The 20,397-nt window shown below is 41.2% G+C and overlaps 2 protein-coding genes across 2 annotated transcripts; both read right to left on the bottom strand.

The window, feature by feature from the left end:
- Window positions 1–3,462: 3,462 nt before the first annotated feature.
- LOC147857880 (pentatricopeptide repeat-containing protein DOT4, chloroplastic-like) lies at window positions 3,463–6,305 on the bottom strand. The gene has a single exon (XM_087326616.1). The coding sequence runs from the start codon at window positions 6,280–6,282 to the stop codon at window positions 4,264–4,266; it is 2,019 nt and encodes a 672-aa protein (XP_087182742.1). The 5' UTR covers window positions 6,283–6,305; the 3' UTR covers window positions 3,463–4,263.
- Window positions 6,306–14,310: 8,005 nt separating this feature from the next.
- Window positions 14,311–19,717, bottom strand: SOX (sulfite oxidase). Its single transcript, XM_087327221.1, has 12 exons — window positions 19,458–19,717; window positions 17,821–17,936; window positions 17,676–17,738; window positions 17,553–17,589; window positions 17,374–17,455; window positions 17,153–17,271; window positions 16,912–17,007; window positions 16,703–16,813; window positions 16,476–16,577; window positions 16,329–16,379; window positions 16,007–16,237; window positions 14,311–14,773 (listed from the first exon to the last, which is right to left on the bottom strand). Exons 1-12 carry the CDS (start codon window positions 19,530–19,532, stop codon window positions 14,645–14,647), a joined length of 1,212 nt encoding a protein of 403 aa, XP_087183347.1. The 5' UTR covers window positions 19,533–19,717; the 3' UTR covers window positions 14,311–14,644.
- Window positions 19,718–20,397: the final 680 nt, after the last annotated feature.

Genomic DNA, 20,397 nt, shown 5'->3' on the forward strand with positions numbered 1-20,397 from the left:
AAATTTGAGATATCTGATTGATTGATTGATTGCAGTAAATGCGAAATTTTGAAATCATAGATCGCTTAGAAGAAGAAGAAGAAGAAGAAGAGAGAGAGAGAGAGAGAGAGATTAGCGGGGGGTTGGGGGTTCTGTTTTCTTTTCGATCTTTTTTTATGGCGGCTGCCCCCCATGGATGCGATGCCTGCCTGCCGTTACATTCACTATCTTCTCCTCTTCCTTGTGTGTGTGTGTGTGTGTGTGTGAGAGAGAGAGAGAGAGATACATGCATATATACATTATATACATATCTATCTATAGATATATCTATATCATGAGAAGAAGAGGAGGGGGTGGTGGGGCTTTCTATATGATCGAACTTGGGTTCTCTCTCTCTCAAATTCTATGACTTGGAACGCCAACACCCCAAAGAGAGGCCCACCCGCCCACACGCTCACTCACCATCCCATCGCTAGTCTTGTAAATTGTAGGCACTCCTTTGTGGGGCGATGAGATTTTGAGCCCGAGTGTGTTGCGTGCCCATGAGAGTTGGGACGAGGTGAGAGAGGTGAGAGAGGTGATATATATACGTGCTCTCGCATTGTTTGCCCCATCCTCGGTGAAAGCTAATATTCTTTTCTTCTGCTTTTTCTCTACCTCCATGCCTTTGGAGCCATTGGTGCATTGCATTGGAAAAAGTCTTTCCAAAGTGGAGTACATGGATTAGTCTCGGTTTCTAAAACTTGTTTGCCAACGAAATCAATGTTTGGGCATGCTCTCTTGCTCATAGTTTGTTTGGGTGGGGACACACTCGCCTTTGTCGAACAATAGAAAAGCAAAATGTGGTTTCCACAAGCTAGGATTTTGATATAGTTTTGGCAAAGTTTAGGATTGGTGTTATGGTGAATGAAATTGTGCCCTTAGAAGCGCGTTATATCATTCATATAGGGAACGTCACACGTACACAAATAAAAACTACTAATGTACAAAGTTGTGTTGAAAAAGCATTGAAAGAAATATCATGCAACTCTAGACAATCAGGCAATCATTGCCATAGAAAGTGCTTGAAGAAATTGAATTCATGAAAATTGGGTTGATGGAAGATAGTGTGGTAGAGTACTATCCATTGAGGAAGCCATAATCACCAAAAATCTTAAACCACTCTCTATTGGACGTATTGCAAAGCGGCACTAGGAATGAGATGAATATCTAGAAAAACTTACAACAATGGAGTCTTTGGAAATAACGAAAGGGGTTGCCTTTATAGGAATACTCTCTATTTGCATCGAACTAGTATATCTTGATCCTTTTTTCTTTTTTTTTAAAGGATTTTCTTCAATAGTATTAAGAAAAAACGCCTGAAGGCTACAACTTGAACCTAGCTTGCAAGGAGGTTACAACTTTTCTTACACAATGATGTAAATATAATCATAGGACCAAATATCGAACTTTGTAGAAGATGTTTGCATTTGTTGATATTCAAGAAAGAGTCCATGGAAGTCGATATTGCCATTGAGGCTCTTGAGTTGACATTGTAAACAGGGGTAACTTTTTCCATAAGTGATGGAGCTTTTTCCTTTTCTTGTTCACAGTATCTGGGGAACCCTACATATTATCATATTGGCCATAGACTATTGCCAGCAAGTTCTCCCATATCTCAAACGATACATCTGAGCAATGAATGTCTACCGCATCATAAAGTCGGTTACATCGATATTTCCATAATGCCCATAATGTTAGTGGTCATTGTTTTCCAAATCTTGATCTTGTTCTATTCCATGCATATGTTGAGTGACTTTCTTCCAATTTTGAATTAACTTTGTGCAAAATGGGTACCATACTACAACGTTATCATGCTTACCGAATATTATATCCCAAATTGTAGTAGTTTAGGATCCAAAACAATTTGATTTCTTGAATTTGCACATATTCATTGACATCTTAATTCATGGGTGAATCTACACATAATCAACGAGCATTGCTGCTTTACTCACTCGTTTGTGCGTTTCTAAATTGAGTACAATCAAACCTCCCAATGACTTCATTATGCAAACTTTGTCACTATGACAACAACCTCAACCCTTTACCTACATCTTTCAACTTCCAAAACTACTCTATGAACTCCCACAACATCCTTTGAAGTTGCATTGTGGACCAATATACAACTGTTTTTATAACTTAATGTTTATCGTATTTTATATAACGCTCATTCCTCTTTTCACCTATCTACGATGTTCCATCCTCATAGATCAAATGCTTAACCGTTTAATCCCGATTAAGGTTTTCTTGTAACCATAACAATTGGTAATCATACACATAAAAGGGCAACAACTTATATTTTCGAAAGTTCAGTTTTACCCTAGTTTACAATGTTGTATGATTGTAAAGCATCCATATCGTATATGCATATGGTGTGGATCATTAAACGAATAAAGGAAGTATCATCAACATAGGCATGTACATAGAGATGTTCATGTGTGGACCTTTGTGACTCTCTACAAACGCAAACTTGAACAAATTTATCCATCTACAAAAGAAGAGCATATGTGGAATGGAGTTGATATTGCTCTTGCATATTGTAATAGTTATATAAACTTTCAAGTGTAGCACACCATTTTAATCCTGTGTTTCACAACACAACAATCAATTTGTTTAGATTTATTTGTTGAAGAGACTAGTTGATACAACATACAATATGATTAGTCAACAATATAGAGCATCCAAACATGACCATCTTCCCTGTTGGAGCAAGTTGTGTCACCTCGAGTTGCTTCACAACAAGCACACAACCTCATTCTATCGTGAGTTCTCTATCCTTACTGAAATCACATATTCGAGTCGGACTACCATATACCCTCTTGGTGAGCCATGTGAGAATGTTTGTCAAGCATTGCCAAGCTACTATCACTCAAATACTTAGACTTTACGAACTCTCACTCTACTCTCTCGTTTATGTTTCCTAACTAGAAAATAGCTAGACTTTATGAACTCTCGCTCTACTCTCTCATTTATGCTTCCTAACTAAGAAAATAGCTAAGGCCTTAAAAATAGGGCTTAAGCATTAAAACATATTAGACATATAAGTCATACACTAATAAGCAAACCACACTTCATTTAGTTGATATACATCACATCACACATACAAAGAGATTAGAGCTTGGCTTCAAATTAGCACTTAGCGGTAGTCTCCTGTAAAGTACGAGAGAGCGCTCTGGCATAAATCTAAAAGAGAAGACGAAGAAGAACTAAAAAAAGCACAAAAGAGACCTTTGTAGTGTCTGTATTGATCCCTTTCACACTATAAGGCTTTAACTCTATAACTATCCTTTCGTGTCCTCTTTTCTTGGTCCCACATGCATCCCTGGAACCAATCACAATATCCTTGTTGGTAGTGCTACATACCATAGGTACTTAGCACATGGTGCAAATCCATATTCTCATCCAAGGCCCATGGAGGGAGACATCATATATATGAAAACCAATAAAGGCATGTATATGAAGGTGAGATTTCCATACCTGAGCTTGAATACAAGGGATTGCACAAGTAAACAGTAATGGCATGTCATATGGCCCTATCAATGTTGTAGCTGAGTACCTTTCCCCTTATTCCAACAAAAGTCCATGGAAGCAATATTAGATGTAATCATGTGACATGAATATATATCCAGTGTTCCTTTGAACCTCTATATCCATGTGCTAGAGGGGATGCTAAATGTAAACATTGATCATGATATGGATACACATGCAGGAACTAAATATGTAAATAATGATCCCCATATCCAAATGTATCCAAGCAGTAGAGGGGGTCTTAAATGTGAACAAAGACCAATTATATATCCATGACATATGTGGTAGATACAATAACCATGGAAACTACCTTTGGATCATATCCCTGTAAGTAGAAGGGCTCTTTTATGTAAACAATGATAATGACATACATATTCTTTTGGATCTCCACATTCATGTACTAAAAAGGATCGTTATTGTGAAATGACATTGACATGACTTTCAATCTACATATCCATGGGGTAAGAGATATCTTAGATGTAAAAGATGCTGCCATGGATATGTTGTATGCAGTATATGTCTTGAAATCTCCACATCTATGTAGCTGAGAAGATCTTAGATTGCAAACGAGGATTAGATGGTTACTCATGTAGTGTTTCCTTTCGAATCTCCACGAGGGCAAAGGGCAAGGTAAGGCTCTATAGCTCTTCATTGTTCAAGACTCTTCATGAAAGTTCATTCTCCTTTACCTTTGAAAAGATCCATAAGCATATGCTCTCATTCTTGTTCAAAAAATCTCATAACCTCTTCCACTCCAAAAGATGTACAAGAAGCAAACATATTCAACATCAGAGCAAAGGCAGATGCATCATCCTGTTCTGAGTCAATCATATTCTTAATAACAGATATTGCTAGCTCAAACTCTCCATGTAGCTTGCAACCATTAAGCAATGCCCTTGATACTACTGAATTAATATCAAGAGGTAAGCTTCTTATGAGGTCTGCTGCATCATATAAATGCCCGATGCGAGCCAGCAAATCCACCATACATACAAAATGATCATCTGTTAGTATGATATGCCCATCTTGGACCATGCTTATGAAAATGTAGACCCCTTCATCAATCAAACCTACTCTACTACACGCTGATAAAACACCAAGAAATGTGACATCATTAGGCTCGATATAAGCCTGTTGCATCCCCTCACCAAGTAAGAGGCTCTTCCTTGCATATCCATGGAGAGCATACCCTGAGATTATTGAATTCCATGAAATTATGTCTTTGTGAGTCATTTTGTCAAATACAAAACAAGCACAATGTATATCTCCACACTTAACATATGAATCAATTAGAGCATTACCAACAAGAGAATCTATTTCCTTGCCATAACTGACAAGTTTAAAATGTATCTGCATGCTTAATTCTAGGTTTCCAACAAGAGAGCATGCGTTAATAATGGCAACAAAAGTGACTTCATTTGGTTGCACCCCCTCCAATTCCATTTCCCTCAGTAGTTTGTTGGCCTTATCTGCATACTCATTTTTGCCGTAACTGTGAATCATCATAGTCCAAGACACAACATCTTTACAGTGTAGATTAATGAACACTTGTTGGGCATCCTCAAGTTTATTACAATTTAGATAAAAATCAATGAGAGAGTTTCCTAATGATACATCAATAACTACTTCATTCCATACCATTTCATTATAAATGGATTTTCCCCATTCAAGATCCATAACTGTCGCACAACATTTCAGAATGGTAACAAAAGTTACACGGTTTGGAAAGCAATCCATTATTTCATAGAGTTTGAATGCATTTCTTAGAAGGCCATGTTTAGCATAACCTGAAATCATGGTGTTCCATGTGACCACATTTTTTACATGCATTTTGTGAAACAATTGACATGCATCATCAATTTTACCACATTTATGATACATATCGATTAAGGCATTTTCTGCAGCCTCACGCTTAGAGTATCCAAGATGGATAGAAATTGCATGAAGTTGTCTTCCCCACCCCAGAGTACATGATGATGTACATGCACTAATCATGCATATAAAAGTGGTATCATCAGGATGAAATCCTTCACATTCCATTTGTTGAACTGCTCGAAAGGCTTTCTCTACATGACCCTTTTGAGCATATCCAGAGATAATGATGGTCCAAGCAATTACATCCCTATAACATATGCTCTCAAACATTTGAATTGCATCTTCAATACTATCACATTTCAGATACATGTTTATTAAAGCATTGGCACTATACGGATTTACGTCCAACCCATATTCTATTACACGCTCATGTATCATTCTTCCAGCTTGGAGGTCACCAAGCTTTGTACAAGCATTTGTGACATTGAGAAAAGTAAAACTATTTGGCAGAATAACTCCATCATGAAGCATTTTCTCAAACAAAATAAGGCCTTCACAAACATGGTCTACATCATGCACGTATCCTGCAATCATGGCTGTCCAAGAGACCACATTATGATGTGTTATGTGGTCAAATACACATCTGGCATCATGGATATGACCACATTTCGCATACATGTCAACAAGTGTAGTACATACAGAAATAGGAATAGACAACGCATTTTCGACGAGGTGGGTATGGATAACTCTGGTCTCGTGAAAGCTTCTTTTGTTAAGAAAAAAACCCTGCAAAAGCGGTATGTAAGAAGAAGGATCTACAAGTGCATTTCCTCTAAGAAGAGCATCGAGCACATAAAAAGCTTCATGAAGGCATCCGTTCTTGATTAGTGTATTCAATCTCCATTTAATATCAACATTCATAGGGACTCTGCCCTCTTTGTGGCGGATAGGAAACGCATAAGGATCTACACACACACACACACACGTACATGTGGCATGTGTCACGTGTCATGTCTCATGTCTCATGTCTCATGTCTCATGAGTCATGTATCATGTGTATGGACGATTCTCATCGGATTTTCCGAATCTCATCTTGACAATCGCTACATATGCTTGTTTTGTCTACCGCAACATCCAAGGCCACAATTAGGCCCACCATTTCTATTTCTTTTCGCATTGGTAATACAACTCTTTCTTGGCTTTTATCTCACTTTTGATGTTTCTTGTGTAACATGAGCTAGTGCTAAAACATGGACATAGATGGTACATGTGTATGTATGTTTTATATACTATATGAATTGGAGGGAGTAATTTGGAAACCTTACATGAGAAAGATGTTTGGAATGTCTAGGGTCATTCCCTCGTCTCTATATTCAGGACAAACATTAACATAGTCATGTTGAAATGCTAGAAACCTAGGAAAGTATGTTGGTTGTCAATACTTTTGAATTGGTGGAATCCTACAATATTAAGGAAGTTGTAAAAAGTAACGTGCGGAAGCAAGTATGAAGACCAAACAGAAGGAAGAAAACTCAGGTTTAATGGAGAGCTTGAGCTTACGCAGTATACGCGGGAGAGACAAAGAGAGTGAGAGAGAACACAAGAACTATATTCAACAATAATACTCAGTCTGTACATAAGACGTGCTCAGTGAACACTTTTATACAAGTCCTAGAAGGACTGACCGAAGTACTGACAGTACTTCAATGCTCATCAAGACTCCTACACTAACTCCCAAATATATTCCTCACGGAATATCTTTCCTAACGACCTCCCGGTTTACGCACTCGGCCTAACCGATCGGTCCCAACCGATCCGGTCCTCGGCTTCTTCAGCCGATCCGGCCGATGTTGAGCTTGTCTCTCAACACTCCCCCTCAAGCTCAACTCGAGGCTCTTCGGGATCCTCGGGCTCACAGCTCCGGTTCCTCCTGGCTTCACGCCTCGCTCGCGCTCCTCGACCTGTTCGACTCCGCGCGCTTCGACCCTTCCGGTCGGCTTGTCTGCTCATGCGGCCCTTATCAGCTCTTCTGCTGTTGCGGTGTTGACGCTTCTCCTGCTGCCTTTTCTTCTGCTTGGGCCTCGGTTGATTCAACGTATCTAAATCAAACATCTGAACCGACTCGGCTACCTCTGATCGGTTTTCGCTCTCGTCCGAGTTGGTTGTCTCCAACTCGTCTTCGGTCTTCTCGCCCTCGATGGCGTCATCTCCCCCATGCGTGGTTGGCTTCGGCTCTCTCCTTCGGTTGCTCCCCTTATGTCCGCTTTCGAACTTTTCCGCGGGTCCGCCCTCGGCTTCTTCAGCCGATCCGAAGTTGAACTTGACAACCGACTCGGTGTCGCGGTCTTTGCTCCTTTCCTACTGCCTTGCTTGGTCGTTCGGGACTGTTCTCCCCCTCAAGTTTGGCACGTCGAGGTGACGCAATCCGAGCGCACCTGAGAATTTCCGCAACTTGTCCAGACGAAGAGGCTTGGTGAAGATGTCGGCAATCTGCCGATCCGTCGGCACGTACTGAAGTTCGACTTCACCGGAAAGGACACGCTCATGGAAGAAATGGTAGTGCACCTCAATGTGCTTGGTCCGTGCGTGGAAAACGGGGTTCTTCACGAGCTGGATGCTGCTGAGGTTGTCGCAGTAGATCGTCGTTGGATCGGACACCTCCTCTTGTAGGTCCTTAAGTAGCCGCTTCAACCATATGGCTTCGCATGTCGCGACAGCCGCTCCTCGGTACTCAGCTTCGGTGCTCGACAGTGCAACTGTCGGCTGCTTCTTACTGCTCCACGCGATCGTGGCACTCCCGAGGGAGAACGCGTATCCAGACATGGATCGATGATCGGCGGCGTTGCCAGCCCAATCAGCATCGGTGTAGCCGACTAACTGCGCGGTTGCACCGGTCCGATATAGCAGTCCGTGGTCCTTAGTGCCGCTTACGTACCGCAGTACGCGTTGCGCACACTAAAGGTGCTCCTCGGTAGGTCGCGCCATGAACTGACTGATCACTCTGACCAGATAACTGAGGTCGGGTCGGGTGATGGTCAAGTATATGAGGCTTCCGACAATTTGTCGGAACCTCGTCGGGTCGCATACCTTTCTCGTATCGGGACGAAGCTTGACGGTTCTGTCCAGAGGAGTCGAGACGGACTTATAGTCGGCCATCCCGAGTTTGAAGAGCATACCCAGCACGTAATGACGTTGGTTGATCAATATGTCTTCGGGGGTACGATTCACTTCGATCCCGAGGAAGTAATGAAGGTCCCCCAGATCCTTCATGTCGAACGATGCCGCAAGCTGGAGCTTCACGCGGTCGATTTCACCTAGGTCGGCACCGGTGATGACCAAGTCATCAACATATAGTAAAATACTAACCGGTCCGAGTCGACCTTTCCGGATGAACAGGGAAGAGTCCGATTTTGTCGTGACGAAGCCCATCCGACGCAGTTGTTGCGTGATCTTCGCGTTCTAGGCACGCGGGGCTTGCTTCAGTCCGTAAAGGGACTTCTTCAGTCGGCATACTGCCGAGGAGTTCGTTCCGGAGTGAAATTAGGGGGGTTGTACCATGTACACCTGTTCCTCAAGGTCACCTTGCAGGAACGCATTCTTTACATCCATCTGATGTAAGTGCCACCCCTTCGCCGCAGCTACTGCGAGCAAAACACGGACGGTCGTCATTTTCGCGACCGGCGCAAACGTCTCATCGTAGTCGATGCCGTGTTTCTGCGCGTAGCCCTTTGCCACTAGCCGAGCCTTGTACCGGTTAACGGAGCCATCGGTGTTGTACTTGACCTTTTACACCCACCTACACCCGATCGGTTTTACCCCTGTTGGTGCGTCAACCAGGTCCCAGGTCTCGTTCTCCGCCAATGCGTGCATCTCTTCTTCCATCGCGGCACGCCAATTCGCGTCTTTAGCCGCTTCTGCGTAGCTCTCCGGCTCACGCACTTCCGCTACACGGGTCATGTACGCATAATGATGCGCCATGTATTCGTTGTATCCGAACCGCAAAACAGGATTCTTCTTGCGGGTAGATCGGCGTAATCTCACATTAGCCGATGTCGAGGCCTTCTCGGTCGATGCGAACTTCACCTTTAAAGACCCGTCACCGGTTCCCTCGAAGTCGGACTCGCGTCGGTCTGACTCGTTCCTTTCCGTGCCGGAATCCGACACCTTCTTCTTCCCTTTCTCTTTGCGCGTAAGCCGTCTCCTCGGCTTCCTGCGCGGGGAATGCACGACCGAGTCTCCACTACTCGCCGGCTCTTCATCAAACTGGTCGTACCGACTCAGTCGTCCAATCGGTCCACTTAACCGAAGTGAAATCGGACTCTCTTCGCGGGTCTCGATTTCAGGCTCATCCGGAGGCATCTCAGCCTCGCTGACCTCTTCGTCAGAGCTCGGATTGGAGTCGAGGTTCGTGGTCGGGGGCAGGTACCAGGACGCGGACTCGTCAAACACAACGTCGAGGCTGACACGCACTTGTTTGGTGCGAGGGTTATAACACTTATAACCCTTCTGCTCGTCCGAGTAACCGACCAAGATGCATCTCTCGGCCTTTGCGTCCAGCTTCCTCCTTTTCTCCTTCGGTATATGCACATACGCAATGCTACCGAACACCCTCAAGTGTCGTAAGTTCGGCTTCATTCCGAAGTATAGCTCGTGCACCAACACCTTGTCTCCGATCCGGTTCTGGATGTATACCGCGGTCCTTACCGCCTCGGCCCAATAGAACTTGGGCAAGCTCTTCTCCTCTAGCATTGCCCGTGCCGCTTCCACAACTGACCGATTCTTTCTCTCGGCCACACCGTTCTGCTACGGCGTGTATCTACAACTGAATTCGCGGCGAATTCCCATTTGTTGTAGGTAACCGTTGAATTGACCGGAAGAGTACTCTTTCCCGCCATCCGACCCCAGACACTTGATCTTTCGTCCCGTTTCCGTTTCCACGAACCCTTTGAGGTCCTGAAAGCAGTCGAAGACTTCGCTCTTCCTCTCAATGAGGTAGATCCATGTGTGCCGCGTGTGGTCGTCGATGAAGGAGACGAAATATCGGCTCCCGCCAAGACTAACGTTTTGTGCCGCCCCCATACATTGGAATGTATAAGGTTGAGCTTGTTCCGGCTCCGGTTTCGCTCGTTGGGGAAAGGAAGTCGGTGTTGCTTCCCGAGTTGGCAGGCTTCACAAATTTGTGCCTTTCGGCCACTAAACTTGGGCAATCCGAACACTACCTGTTTCGATTGCAGATCTTGAAGCCGTTGGTAGTTGACGTGGCCTACCCGCTTGTGCCACAAGTCGATGTCCGACTCGGCTTTTTGTCCCTTTGCGAACATTGCGGTGCCACCGTCAGTGGAGTCGAGGATGAACATCCTCCCGTCTCTGCGCCCTTGTGCAAACACACGACCTTCTTCCTCAATGAAGCACCCGAGGTGTGTAAACCGAACCTCCATCCCTTGGTCGACGATCTGTCCGACCGAGACCAAGTTCTTCGTGATTGTCGGAACGTGCAACACGTTCATGAGTTTCCCTTTCTGCCCGACATGGCTAAGGGGAACTTCTCCGACATTTGCGATCAAATGCGAAGTGTCGTCTCCAGTTGCGACTACTCCAGGTTGTATCGGTTTTTCGAGGTACGAGAACCACTCCTTATGGCTCGTCATGTGGTTTGACGCGCCGGAGTCTACGTACCACACCTCGTCCGATCTCGGGGTGGTATGTTTCATTGAGTTTGCTTCGTGTCTCGTCACGAAGGCAGTCCCTTCTCCGGCTCTCCCGGAGTCTTCGGCGTAGTGCGATCGTTGCTGATTTCCCTTGTTGGTATGTCTGGAGCCGCTCCCGGAACCAGTTCTCTCCGAATCGGCGCGCTTCTTCCAGCACTCACTTTCCCTGTGGCCTTTCTTGCCACAGTACCAACACTCCACGATGGACTTCCCTTGCTAGTTCTCATCGCTTCGACTCCCCCTGTTTCCGAAGGGTCCTGAGTTACTGTCGGCATCACTTCGGTGCCTTCTTCCCTGATCTCATCGGCCGCCTCCATTGCGTGCCGACTCGCCTCGTCCTCCACGTCCACGGGGCCTATCTCCCTCCGTGTACAACATTCTGTTGTCGATGTGCGTGCTTGTAGACGCACCCGCGTGGTTCTCCTCTACCAAGAGCATTGATTGTAAGTCGAAAAAGGACGGCGTATTCTCCCGGGTACACACAGCCGTTCGAAACGCGCCGAACTTCGACGCCAAACCTCCGAGACAGATCTGGACCATCTCACTCTCCTCAATGTTCACCTCTATGGAGGCGAGGGAGTCGCAGATATCCTTGATCTTCGAGGTATAGTCCACCACCGACAAGTCGCGTTGTCGTAGGTTGCTCAACTCCTATCGGAGCTGAAGCTTCCTGGCTGTGGTGCTCGCGGCGAAAATCTTCTTCAGATTTTCCCACGCACCCTTCGGCGTCTTTGCATCCCAAACATAGCTCAATAGTTGTTCGCCCACACACGACGCGAAGCAGTATAATACCCTGCTCACCGTTTGCTCCCACGACGGGAAGTCTCTGTGTGTCGATTCGGGTGCCGCGTCATTAGCTCCTTCGACATAACTCCAGTAGCCGTGCCCGAGCAGGTACTGGTGCATCTTGTAGGACCAAGACGCGTAGTTGGTTCTGTCGAGCTTCTCTGTTGGAAGCGAGCTCGCCATGCCTCTATCCATCGTTCTTCTTGTTCTTCTTCGTCAAGCTGTGTCGGCTGCAGAGAGGTTCTCAACCCTCGCGCTCTGATACCATGTAAAAAGTAACGTGTGGGAGCAAGTATGAAGACCGAACAGAAGGAAGAAAACTCAGGTTTAATGGAGAGCTTGAGCTTACGCAGTATACGCGGGAGAGACAAAGAGAGTGAGAGAGAACACAAGAACTATATTCAACAATAATACTCAGTCTGTACATAAGACGTGCTCAGTGAACACTTTTATACAAGTCCTAGAAGGACTGACCGAAGTACTGACAGTACTTCAATGCTCATCAAGAGCTCCTACACTAACTCCCAAATGTATTCCTCACGGAATATCTTTCCTAACGACCTCCCGGTTTACGCACTCGGCCTAACCAATCGGTCCCAACCGATCCGGTCCTCAGCTTCTTCAGCCGATCCGGCCGATGTTGAGCTTGTCTCTCAACAGAAGTACACAAAGATTAAGCATATCCGTGTGAATCGCAAGCCAACCACTAAGGACAACCCAAAGTTATGAAATACATTGAGAATGAAGTGTGATATTACAACTCTAGAATGGTGGGTGATAAACAAAGTATATCAACAGTCATTAAAGTGTTCCATCATCATGAAGTTTCTTAAGTAAATGTCAATGGTTCAAATGTTTATGCTCATTTGACGTGCTTTTATGCTTTTGAAATGGCATCACAAACCCACCTTCCCCAGGGCATGACATTATGTATATCCACATTTCCATTAGGTAAATCACAAGAATTAAGGATGAACCTGCAATGAGGCTTTGTGTTCCCACGCCTTGATGTTGCCCAAGAATTGTTGTAAAATACTTAGCATCAAATACGTGTAGAATATGTATGCTAAGCATTCTAACTTTTTTTAAAAATTACTTAGAATACGTATTTTATAGATAAAATATGTAAAGTACTTAGAATGTATGTAGAATGCTTGTAAAATACATTATATACTTTTCAAATTTTAAAGTTTTTTTTTCAAAAAGAAAATTACAAAAAAATTAAAAAAAATTAAACTTTTTTGAAATGATAAATACTTGTTAAATACATAGAATACATAATATGTCGAAATTTTTAAAACGGCAGTTCTAAATCGTAGAATACATGTAGAATACTTCAGAGTATTCTAAAACGTATTCTAAACGTAGAATATGTGTTTTTTAACAACTATGTGCCCAAGGAGAGAGATGGCACTCATGAACAACCTCTACTCAACCAATCATACATGCATAAGTGTCTTTGGCTATTTCCACCCATCTTGCAAGGATTCATTCACCATATTTAGATAATCAATTTAAAAATATATACAGTTCCACAATAATGTATTTTTAGACGTCTACCATAGCCCTAACCATGTTTGCATTAATATGTCATCTTTACCATGGAAATAATACGATTGTGAATGATCAAAAGAAAGCTCTAATGTAAAATTGAAGTTACAAACATTGGTAATCATCTTACTAAAATGTGTTGATGTTGGTAACATGATTAATATGTCCTTGCAACTCTATTAGTAATTCTTTTCTTAGATTGCTTTTATATGTTCTCTCCATTTACATTGGTGCAAATTTTCAAAAAACTCTACATCTCGATGCAAGGAAAAAAAGTGAGTAATGTTTTATGCCTTTAATAAGCTCTTCTTGAATGATACTTATGACTATTCATTTTCTTTTAATTCTATTTACTCTTAGCTATGATGAAAATTGAAGAGTTAGAAAATATTCGACTCAATTAATGATTGATGCTACATAAGGTTTCATTAAGGATGCTCCCAAAGGCTAAAAGCAGCTAGAATCCATCCATTTTTATTTGAGATTAGACTATAATATCACACTAGTCATTTGCCAGCCTTATCAACCTTTCAATGGTGATCCCGTTTCCTTTATCATCGCTATAGCAAAAATAATAGTTATTAATGATGAACATTACATCTCTAAATGGAAAACCAATTGTGCCTTTCTAAACCAAAATTGTATCGTAATACATGCCTACATATTAGTTCTTTCAATGAATGCCACTAAAACCAACTATTGAAGGTTTCCAACAAACCCACGTGAAATATTCATTTACACATTGATATATTCCTCACTCTTTTGAAGATATTCTTTTCTCTAACCATACCTTCTTTCAATGAAATTCTCATTATGGAAGTGCGAATGCCAATGGTGAACTTGCATGGACAATTATCACAGCAATAATGAGAATGCTAACAACGAATAAAAGATAACTACCATGAACAAGTGAACCATCCATCTTCTCATGCCATCCTTGTAGACAAGTCTAGGTTCTCCTTATATGTACTACATTTCCATTTTCGTGTTTAAAACCAAACACTTCCTACATTACGTACGCTGTCATATTTACAATCTCCATGATTGCATGTCAACATTATTTCACTACATGCCTTCAGCAGAAGGAGCATTATTCTCACATAAAATTATTTCACGTATTCTATCTCTCTGAAAATAAAGATCCCAATCACAAGTTGCAGCCACAAGAGAAGACTGTTGTGCATTCCTAGGCTCAGCTTATCACTTAACTGAAGTGAAGTTGGTGGTCAGGCAAACCATTACAGACTCGAATGCAAGCTTTCTGGTGCTACATCAACGTGAACACGATGCCAAGAATTATTGAGAACACCCCTCAAGTTCCATATGCTCTCCACATTCTCTGGCTGAACATTTGCAGCAATATCAACCTGCACCAGAGCATTAAAAAGTAAATAAATTTCTTTCAGAAGAGGATGAAATCAGTCAGTATCCTACTGACAAAAACTTGGAAAATCGAAATTAAGTTAATAGCCATTAGCTTATATATGACAGGTTAGTGTTTCTTTTGCACATATATGATTGGCATTATTTGTGCACTGTTTTCAGCTACCTAGTGGCTTCTTCTCTAGGCTCTATATCTTCTTCCAACACCCTTCGATAATAATATCTCAATGTCATGCATAAGACTCATAGTTCCTGAAAAGCAGTTCATTTCCCATTGTCTTGTTAATGTTTTGTGATTCATTGAGGAAATTCGACACTAAGATTATAGTCTCCAAGCCACTTGGAAATGCATCTTCCTGAAGATAGCATGCCAATGAGAAGTCACAGCATCATTACCTATTTTCCAAGATAACCGAGGATGTGTATTTGTATCCTGTACTTGATGCTTCCTCGATAGTTCTCTGTAGTACCAGTTAGAATTTTCATTCACCAGGAAGTTATAGCTCTGGTTTCAGACCTCTGAGGTTTTTTTATAGATGCCATATTACACGATATCAAGATTGAAAATTTTGAAATAGTTTGCTGAGGATTGTAACTTTTTCACATCTCATCGGCCTAATATATATTATTGTTGTAAGTAAGCATGGTGTTACTTAACAACTATAGAGTTCTAGTTTGTTTCGAGATTGAAAACTCACTACATAATTGCACATAGAAGCTTTCAATTACAGAGAGAACAGTGCCCAATGATTCGAATCATCCCATATTGGAAGCCATATGCTAGTCAGTCACCTCTATGGAAGCATATGTTAGCATGTTTCTAATAGCCACTTCCGGTAATTCTTCTTGCTGTACTTTCCTAGATGGCATGTGGTATCTGATCAAGGGGACACCAAACTTCAGCATCCAGTATTATAAATGAATTTTATGCAGCATTCCAAACGGAATCACAGCAATTCCACAATTGAAATATGGGGAGAGACACAATTCGTCCACATACACAATACTCTGAACTTATGTTGTCATCTTAGGCCACATCTTACTAAGTTCACTGTCAAGCCAACATATGTACCATCAAATGATAAGTATAGAAACACATGGCTTTTGCTACTGTTTCAGTTCAGTTTTCTTTGCATTTTGAGATCCCAAACCACTCATATCCTTCATAAGATAAATAAAAATACCATTCATGGTAAAAGAAGAACATAGAAACATACACATTTTACTATTATATCAGCTGCCGATCTTAATTGCACTTCAAGCTCCCAAAGGACCCATCCCCACTTGTCTCGACGTTCATCATCAGGAATGTAATGGTCTCCTTTAGATCCTTGCTTCTGCCTCTGAAAAATCCTTGCTTCACTCCAAGTTGTACCTCCGTCTATAGATACATCAACCCTTTCTATACCACGACCTCGACCAGAAATTGCATAGCCTTTGACTTTTGTCTGTATAAAGAAACTCACTGTCATATCTACTTTGGATTTCTAGATCCTAGCATCTTATATGCTCGCTAGGTGCAAGTTAGGAAATTTATACCTTTTGTCCCATCTTTACACATGCCCCATCCTCCGGACTACATATTGCACTCTAACAAAGGGGAGGATTAAACTTGTGAGAACTTCACTTCTATGTACTTATGCAAAATAAGTTTGTAAATAGCAGTTTTGTTTGTTCAGTGATCACCTGCACCGGAAAATCCATAAGTGGTCTCCTGGAATCCCAGTTTATGTTTTCCCAATTTACAGAAGGTGGAAACATTTTGTAATCTCTTTGCATAAAGAACCCCTGATAAGATAAAAACTGATTTCTTACGTAACTTCCAACAGTATTGCATCATCTCATTAGAGAAGATAGAATGAGACCCAAACAAGTTACAAAACAACAGCTAGTGTATAGAAACGTGATGCAACCTGACACTCCTCAGCAATAACATTAATCCTTTTTAACCACTTAACTGACCGAGCTCCAATGACACCAGGCACTACTACACGTAACGGAAAACCATGATCTCGGCTAAGTTTCTGCAAGAATAAAAAATCAATACATTCACTATTCAAGGAATAGCTTTACTACAGGGTTTACATGATCCTGTACATCTATAGAGTAAAACACCACAAACCTTCCCATTCATTTCATATGCTAGAATTACATCAGCCTCTGGAGTCGTTGCATGTAGTAGTGGTATGGATATTTTATAAGGCCCACCATTTTCCTCCTGTGAAGAGTAAAATACTTAAAAGGCACGCCCTTTAAAATATTCAACCTATTACCAGAAACTAAGCATTATGTTTAAGCCGGAAAAAGGTGAGTCATAGAGAAAAAAATAAGGAAGATTGTGCATGCACGCGATTTCAGCTAACCTTGCATTTGTCAACACTAATGAATTCAACATGTTTCCCTCCAGATGTGGAAACTGTTGCATGAAGTGGGATGCCAGTTGCTTGTAAAACATCTGATAAACGAACCCCAGTCCACGAACCTGCAAAGAGCGAAAATGAGGGTAAAGCACAAGATTTCGTTTAGTATCTCTGTGAACTGACCCAAACATTTGAAAATTAGATAGAAATTTTCTTTTATTCACCATTTCCAAGAGCTGCAAGGCCCCAGCCAACCCCTCTTACTTTCTTTGTTTCACTCATGGCTGTTCTTCTATTACCTGCACACTGACATTGCATCCCATGAATCAATATTATGTTTGTCAAGAAAAGTTGAAAAGGTATTATAAGGTGAAATCTGTCAATGGTGAAAAATAATCTGAACCTGTAAAGTTGCAACAACAGTATGTTTTGGAAATTTCCTGTCATAAAATGGCAGAGTCAAAACTTCAGACGTTTGAAAGATAAGGTGATTGAAATGAATGAAGCATTTTCTTGTGCTCTTCACTTTATTTCTTCCATAGATAATGTGAGACATTTTGTAGTCAGGCCGCAAACCTCCAGCTCATACCTATAAGCATGAAATCTTTATTATTATCTCCACTAAAGAGCAAGAAACAACAAATAAGATATTTACAGAAACAGACACATACGTTGAATAGTTTGCAAGTACAGGAACAGGACCATGATTACGCTTATAGAACATGTCAACTGAAGTAATATAAGATGCTACTAACTCTGACACAGGGGGTTCCGCATTGAAAGGTTCCTGGATATGTAATACAAATAGCAAGAGTATGAAAATGAACAGCTGCATGAGGAAGAAAAAACAAATGGGAAATTTCTGAAAAAATATAAATTTGATCATTTTTCTGCTGAGTCAGGCATTTTAACTTTTCAGCCAACACATTTCACATTGATGCTAGAGAGATCCTGGAGATCCTGAGTCCTAAAACATTTAGGAATGTATTTCTTTATCTGGCCTAAATACACCCACCTGCCATCCTGGTCTTCGGTTACCCCACATTTTGATCGTATTATTAATTCTTTACCACATTGCCTTTTCTATCTTGTCTTTGGTTTTGTCTTCTGTATCAATGGACATGTACACAAACACACGTTTTGACTTAAAGAGGTTTTGGCCGTCCAAAAATCTCTCAGTGATTTCCCCAGCTGTTGGGAACACTTTATCAATTTCCCCAGCTGTTGCTAAAATACTCAGTGATTTGACTTGCTTTTGACTTCTAATGCTATATCTTGTTGGGTGAATTAGAAAGGAAAGAAACTCCTTGAAAAACTGATTGCTCAGAACTCTTACAACTATTGAATGATCTCATAAGGAAAATCTTGATTTGGAGTTCTCACACTACAGTTCCGCTAAGGCTATCGCTAAAAAAGGAAACCCTAAAACACATAAAAATGGATTTCTTTCTACATCCACTTTAACGATTCCATCTTCTTGCAGATAATTCAATACTTAGCTGAATTGCATCGAACTGTAAATTGATGCTCAGAACTATTACAAGCATTTCGTGGTTCATAATTCACCCATTGCATCATTGCGGAATCTGACTTTGGAACTGATAACCCTATCAAACATTTTTCATACACATTGCAGTAAAATCAGACAATCAGAACTATTCAGAGCATTTTCTTAAGCATTGATCCCTGGAAGAAGCATAAAAGCATCTTACATTGGAACTGATAAGCCTATAAAACAATTTCATGGCATATTCAGAACGTTAACAAGAATTTTCTTGAGTGTGAATCAACTACAGAATCATGTGTCAACAGTTTCCATGAGCATTTGCAGAAAATCAGTTATTCCTAATCATTACAAACGCTTTCTTAAGCACATATTAATGATAGAATCATGAAGGAATTCAGCTTTGGAACTGATAAGCCTTCAAACAGTTTCCTTGTGAATTAGGAGGAAATGATAAGCATTTTCTTAAAGACAAATCTCTAGTAGAATCATAATATAATCAAGGCCGACACTATTCAGCAGTTTTCCTGATGCGATTACATCAGTGATGGAACAAATCAAGAAAAGAATCTAATAATTTCTCCACGAATTCACAGAATAAGAATGAGAATGAATCTCTGATAGAATCAAGAAAGAATAAAGATTTGGGAAGGATGGCCCTATCGAGCAATTTCCATTAGAATTTGCAGAAAATGATTAAACAACACTTTCTGGTGGAATCTAACATTTGAAACTGATAAGAATATTTAAAAGTTTACTTACTGAAAGAATCAATAAAGAAAAGAGAGCAGAAAGCAAAATTACCTTAGAATTGATCTTCAAAGCGGGATGGCGAGGAGGATCTTGTTCGTACGTTGATGGACCTTGCAAAGCTTCCATGTCTTTCTTCTTCTGCGAGAAAAAGAGATAGTATCCGCCGCCGCCGCTGCTGCTGCTTCTGCTTCAAATTTTGCTCGAAGCTTCCATGAGAACACGAATTTGAGCCATTTAAAAACTGGCACTTTTTTGCTTTTAGGATAACAGAGAAAGAAATTGAAACGCTTCCTTTGTTTACAAATATTACAATTGTAGGCTTCAGTATTGGAGAGAGACTTTACGGGAATTTACAAAAGTATGCTTCCACTGGATACATACATAGATGGATCGACCAGAACACACAAACACACACACATCTATGCTTCTTTCCAAAATATGCTTCGCTGCCCAATCTCTTATTTGAGCTTTTGCTTTCATAGGATCCATATTTCATCTTTTACAGAAATCATCATCATGCTCGAAGCTCATCAAGACCACTTCTTTGTAGTGATACACACACATCTATGCTTCTCTCCATAACATGTTTTGTTGCCCGATTCTCTAATTTGAGCTTTCCCTCTCATAAGCCAACTCGCCTACTCGATCATTATGATTGTACCCTTTTTGTGAATCCATGTTCCGTCTTTTACTACTCCATCAATTATACTCGAAGCTCATTGATAGACGATCAAGACTACCAATGCATATATTTGAAAGTGTGGATAAGAAAAAGACCATGCATATAACTAGAGAAATCATGATGGCAAAATATTTTAACAAACCTCAAACTCCATAGTTATGTTGCATAAGGGATGCATGCAAAGCATTGGGTTACAAGTTCTTTCAATATATTTGCATGGTTTTTCGTAAAAATTTTATTTTTTTGATAATTTGTAGTGCAACAAAGAGGATGAAATAAGTTCTTAAGGATGACCATCATTGTATAATA

Source organism: Azolla caroliniana, unplaced genomic scaffold, assembly GCF_043228905.1.
Source record: "Azolla caroliniana isolate FFs.n. ecotype wild unplaced genomic scaffold, voAzoCaro1.0.p SCAF_11, whole genome shotgun sequence".
Lineage (NCBI taxonomy): Eukaryota > Viridiplantae > Streptophyta > Polypodiopsida > Salviniales > Salviniaceae > Azolla > Azolla caroliniana.

Excerpts from the sequence above, each read along its gene's own strand:
- LOC147857880 (XM_087326616.1), bottom strand. The coding sequence starts at position 6,282 with ATGAATGTTGATATTAAATGGAGATTGAATACACTAATCAAGAACGGA.
- SOX (XM_087327221.1), bottom strand. The coding sequence starts at position 19,532 with ATGGAAGCTTTGCAAGGTCCATCAACGTACGAACAAGATCCTCCTCGC. Across the intron at positions 17,456-17,552 it reads CTGTTGTTGCAACTTTACAG|TGTGCAGGTAATAGAAGAAC; the intron begins GTTCAGATTATT and ends ATGCAATGTCAG. Across the intron at positions 17,272-17,373 it reads CCTTGCAGCTCTTGGAAATG|GTTCGTGGACTGGGGTTCGT; the intron begins GTGAATAAAAGA and ends CGCTCTTTGCAG.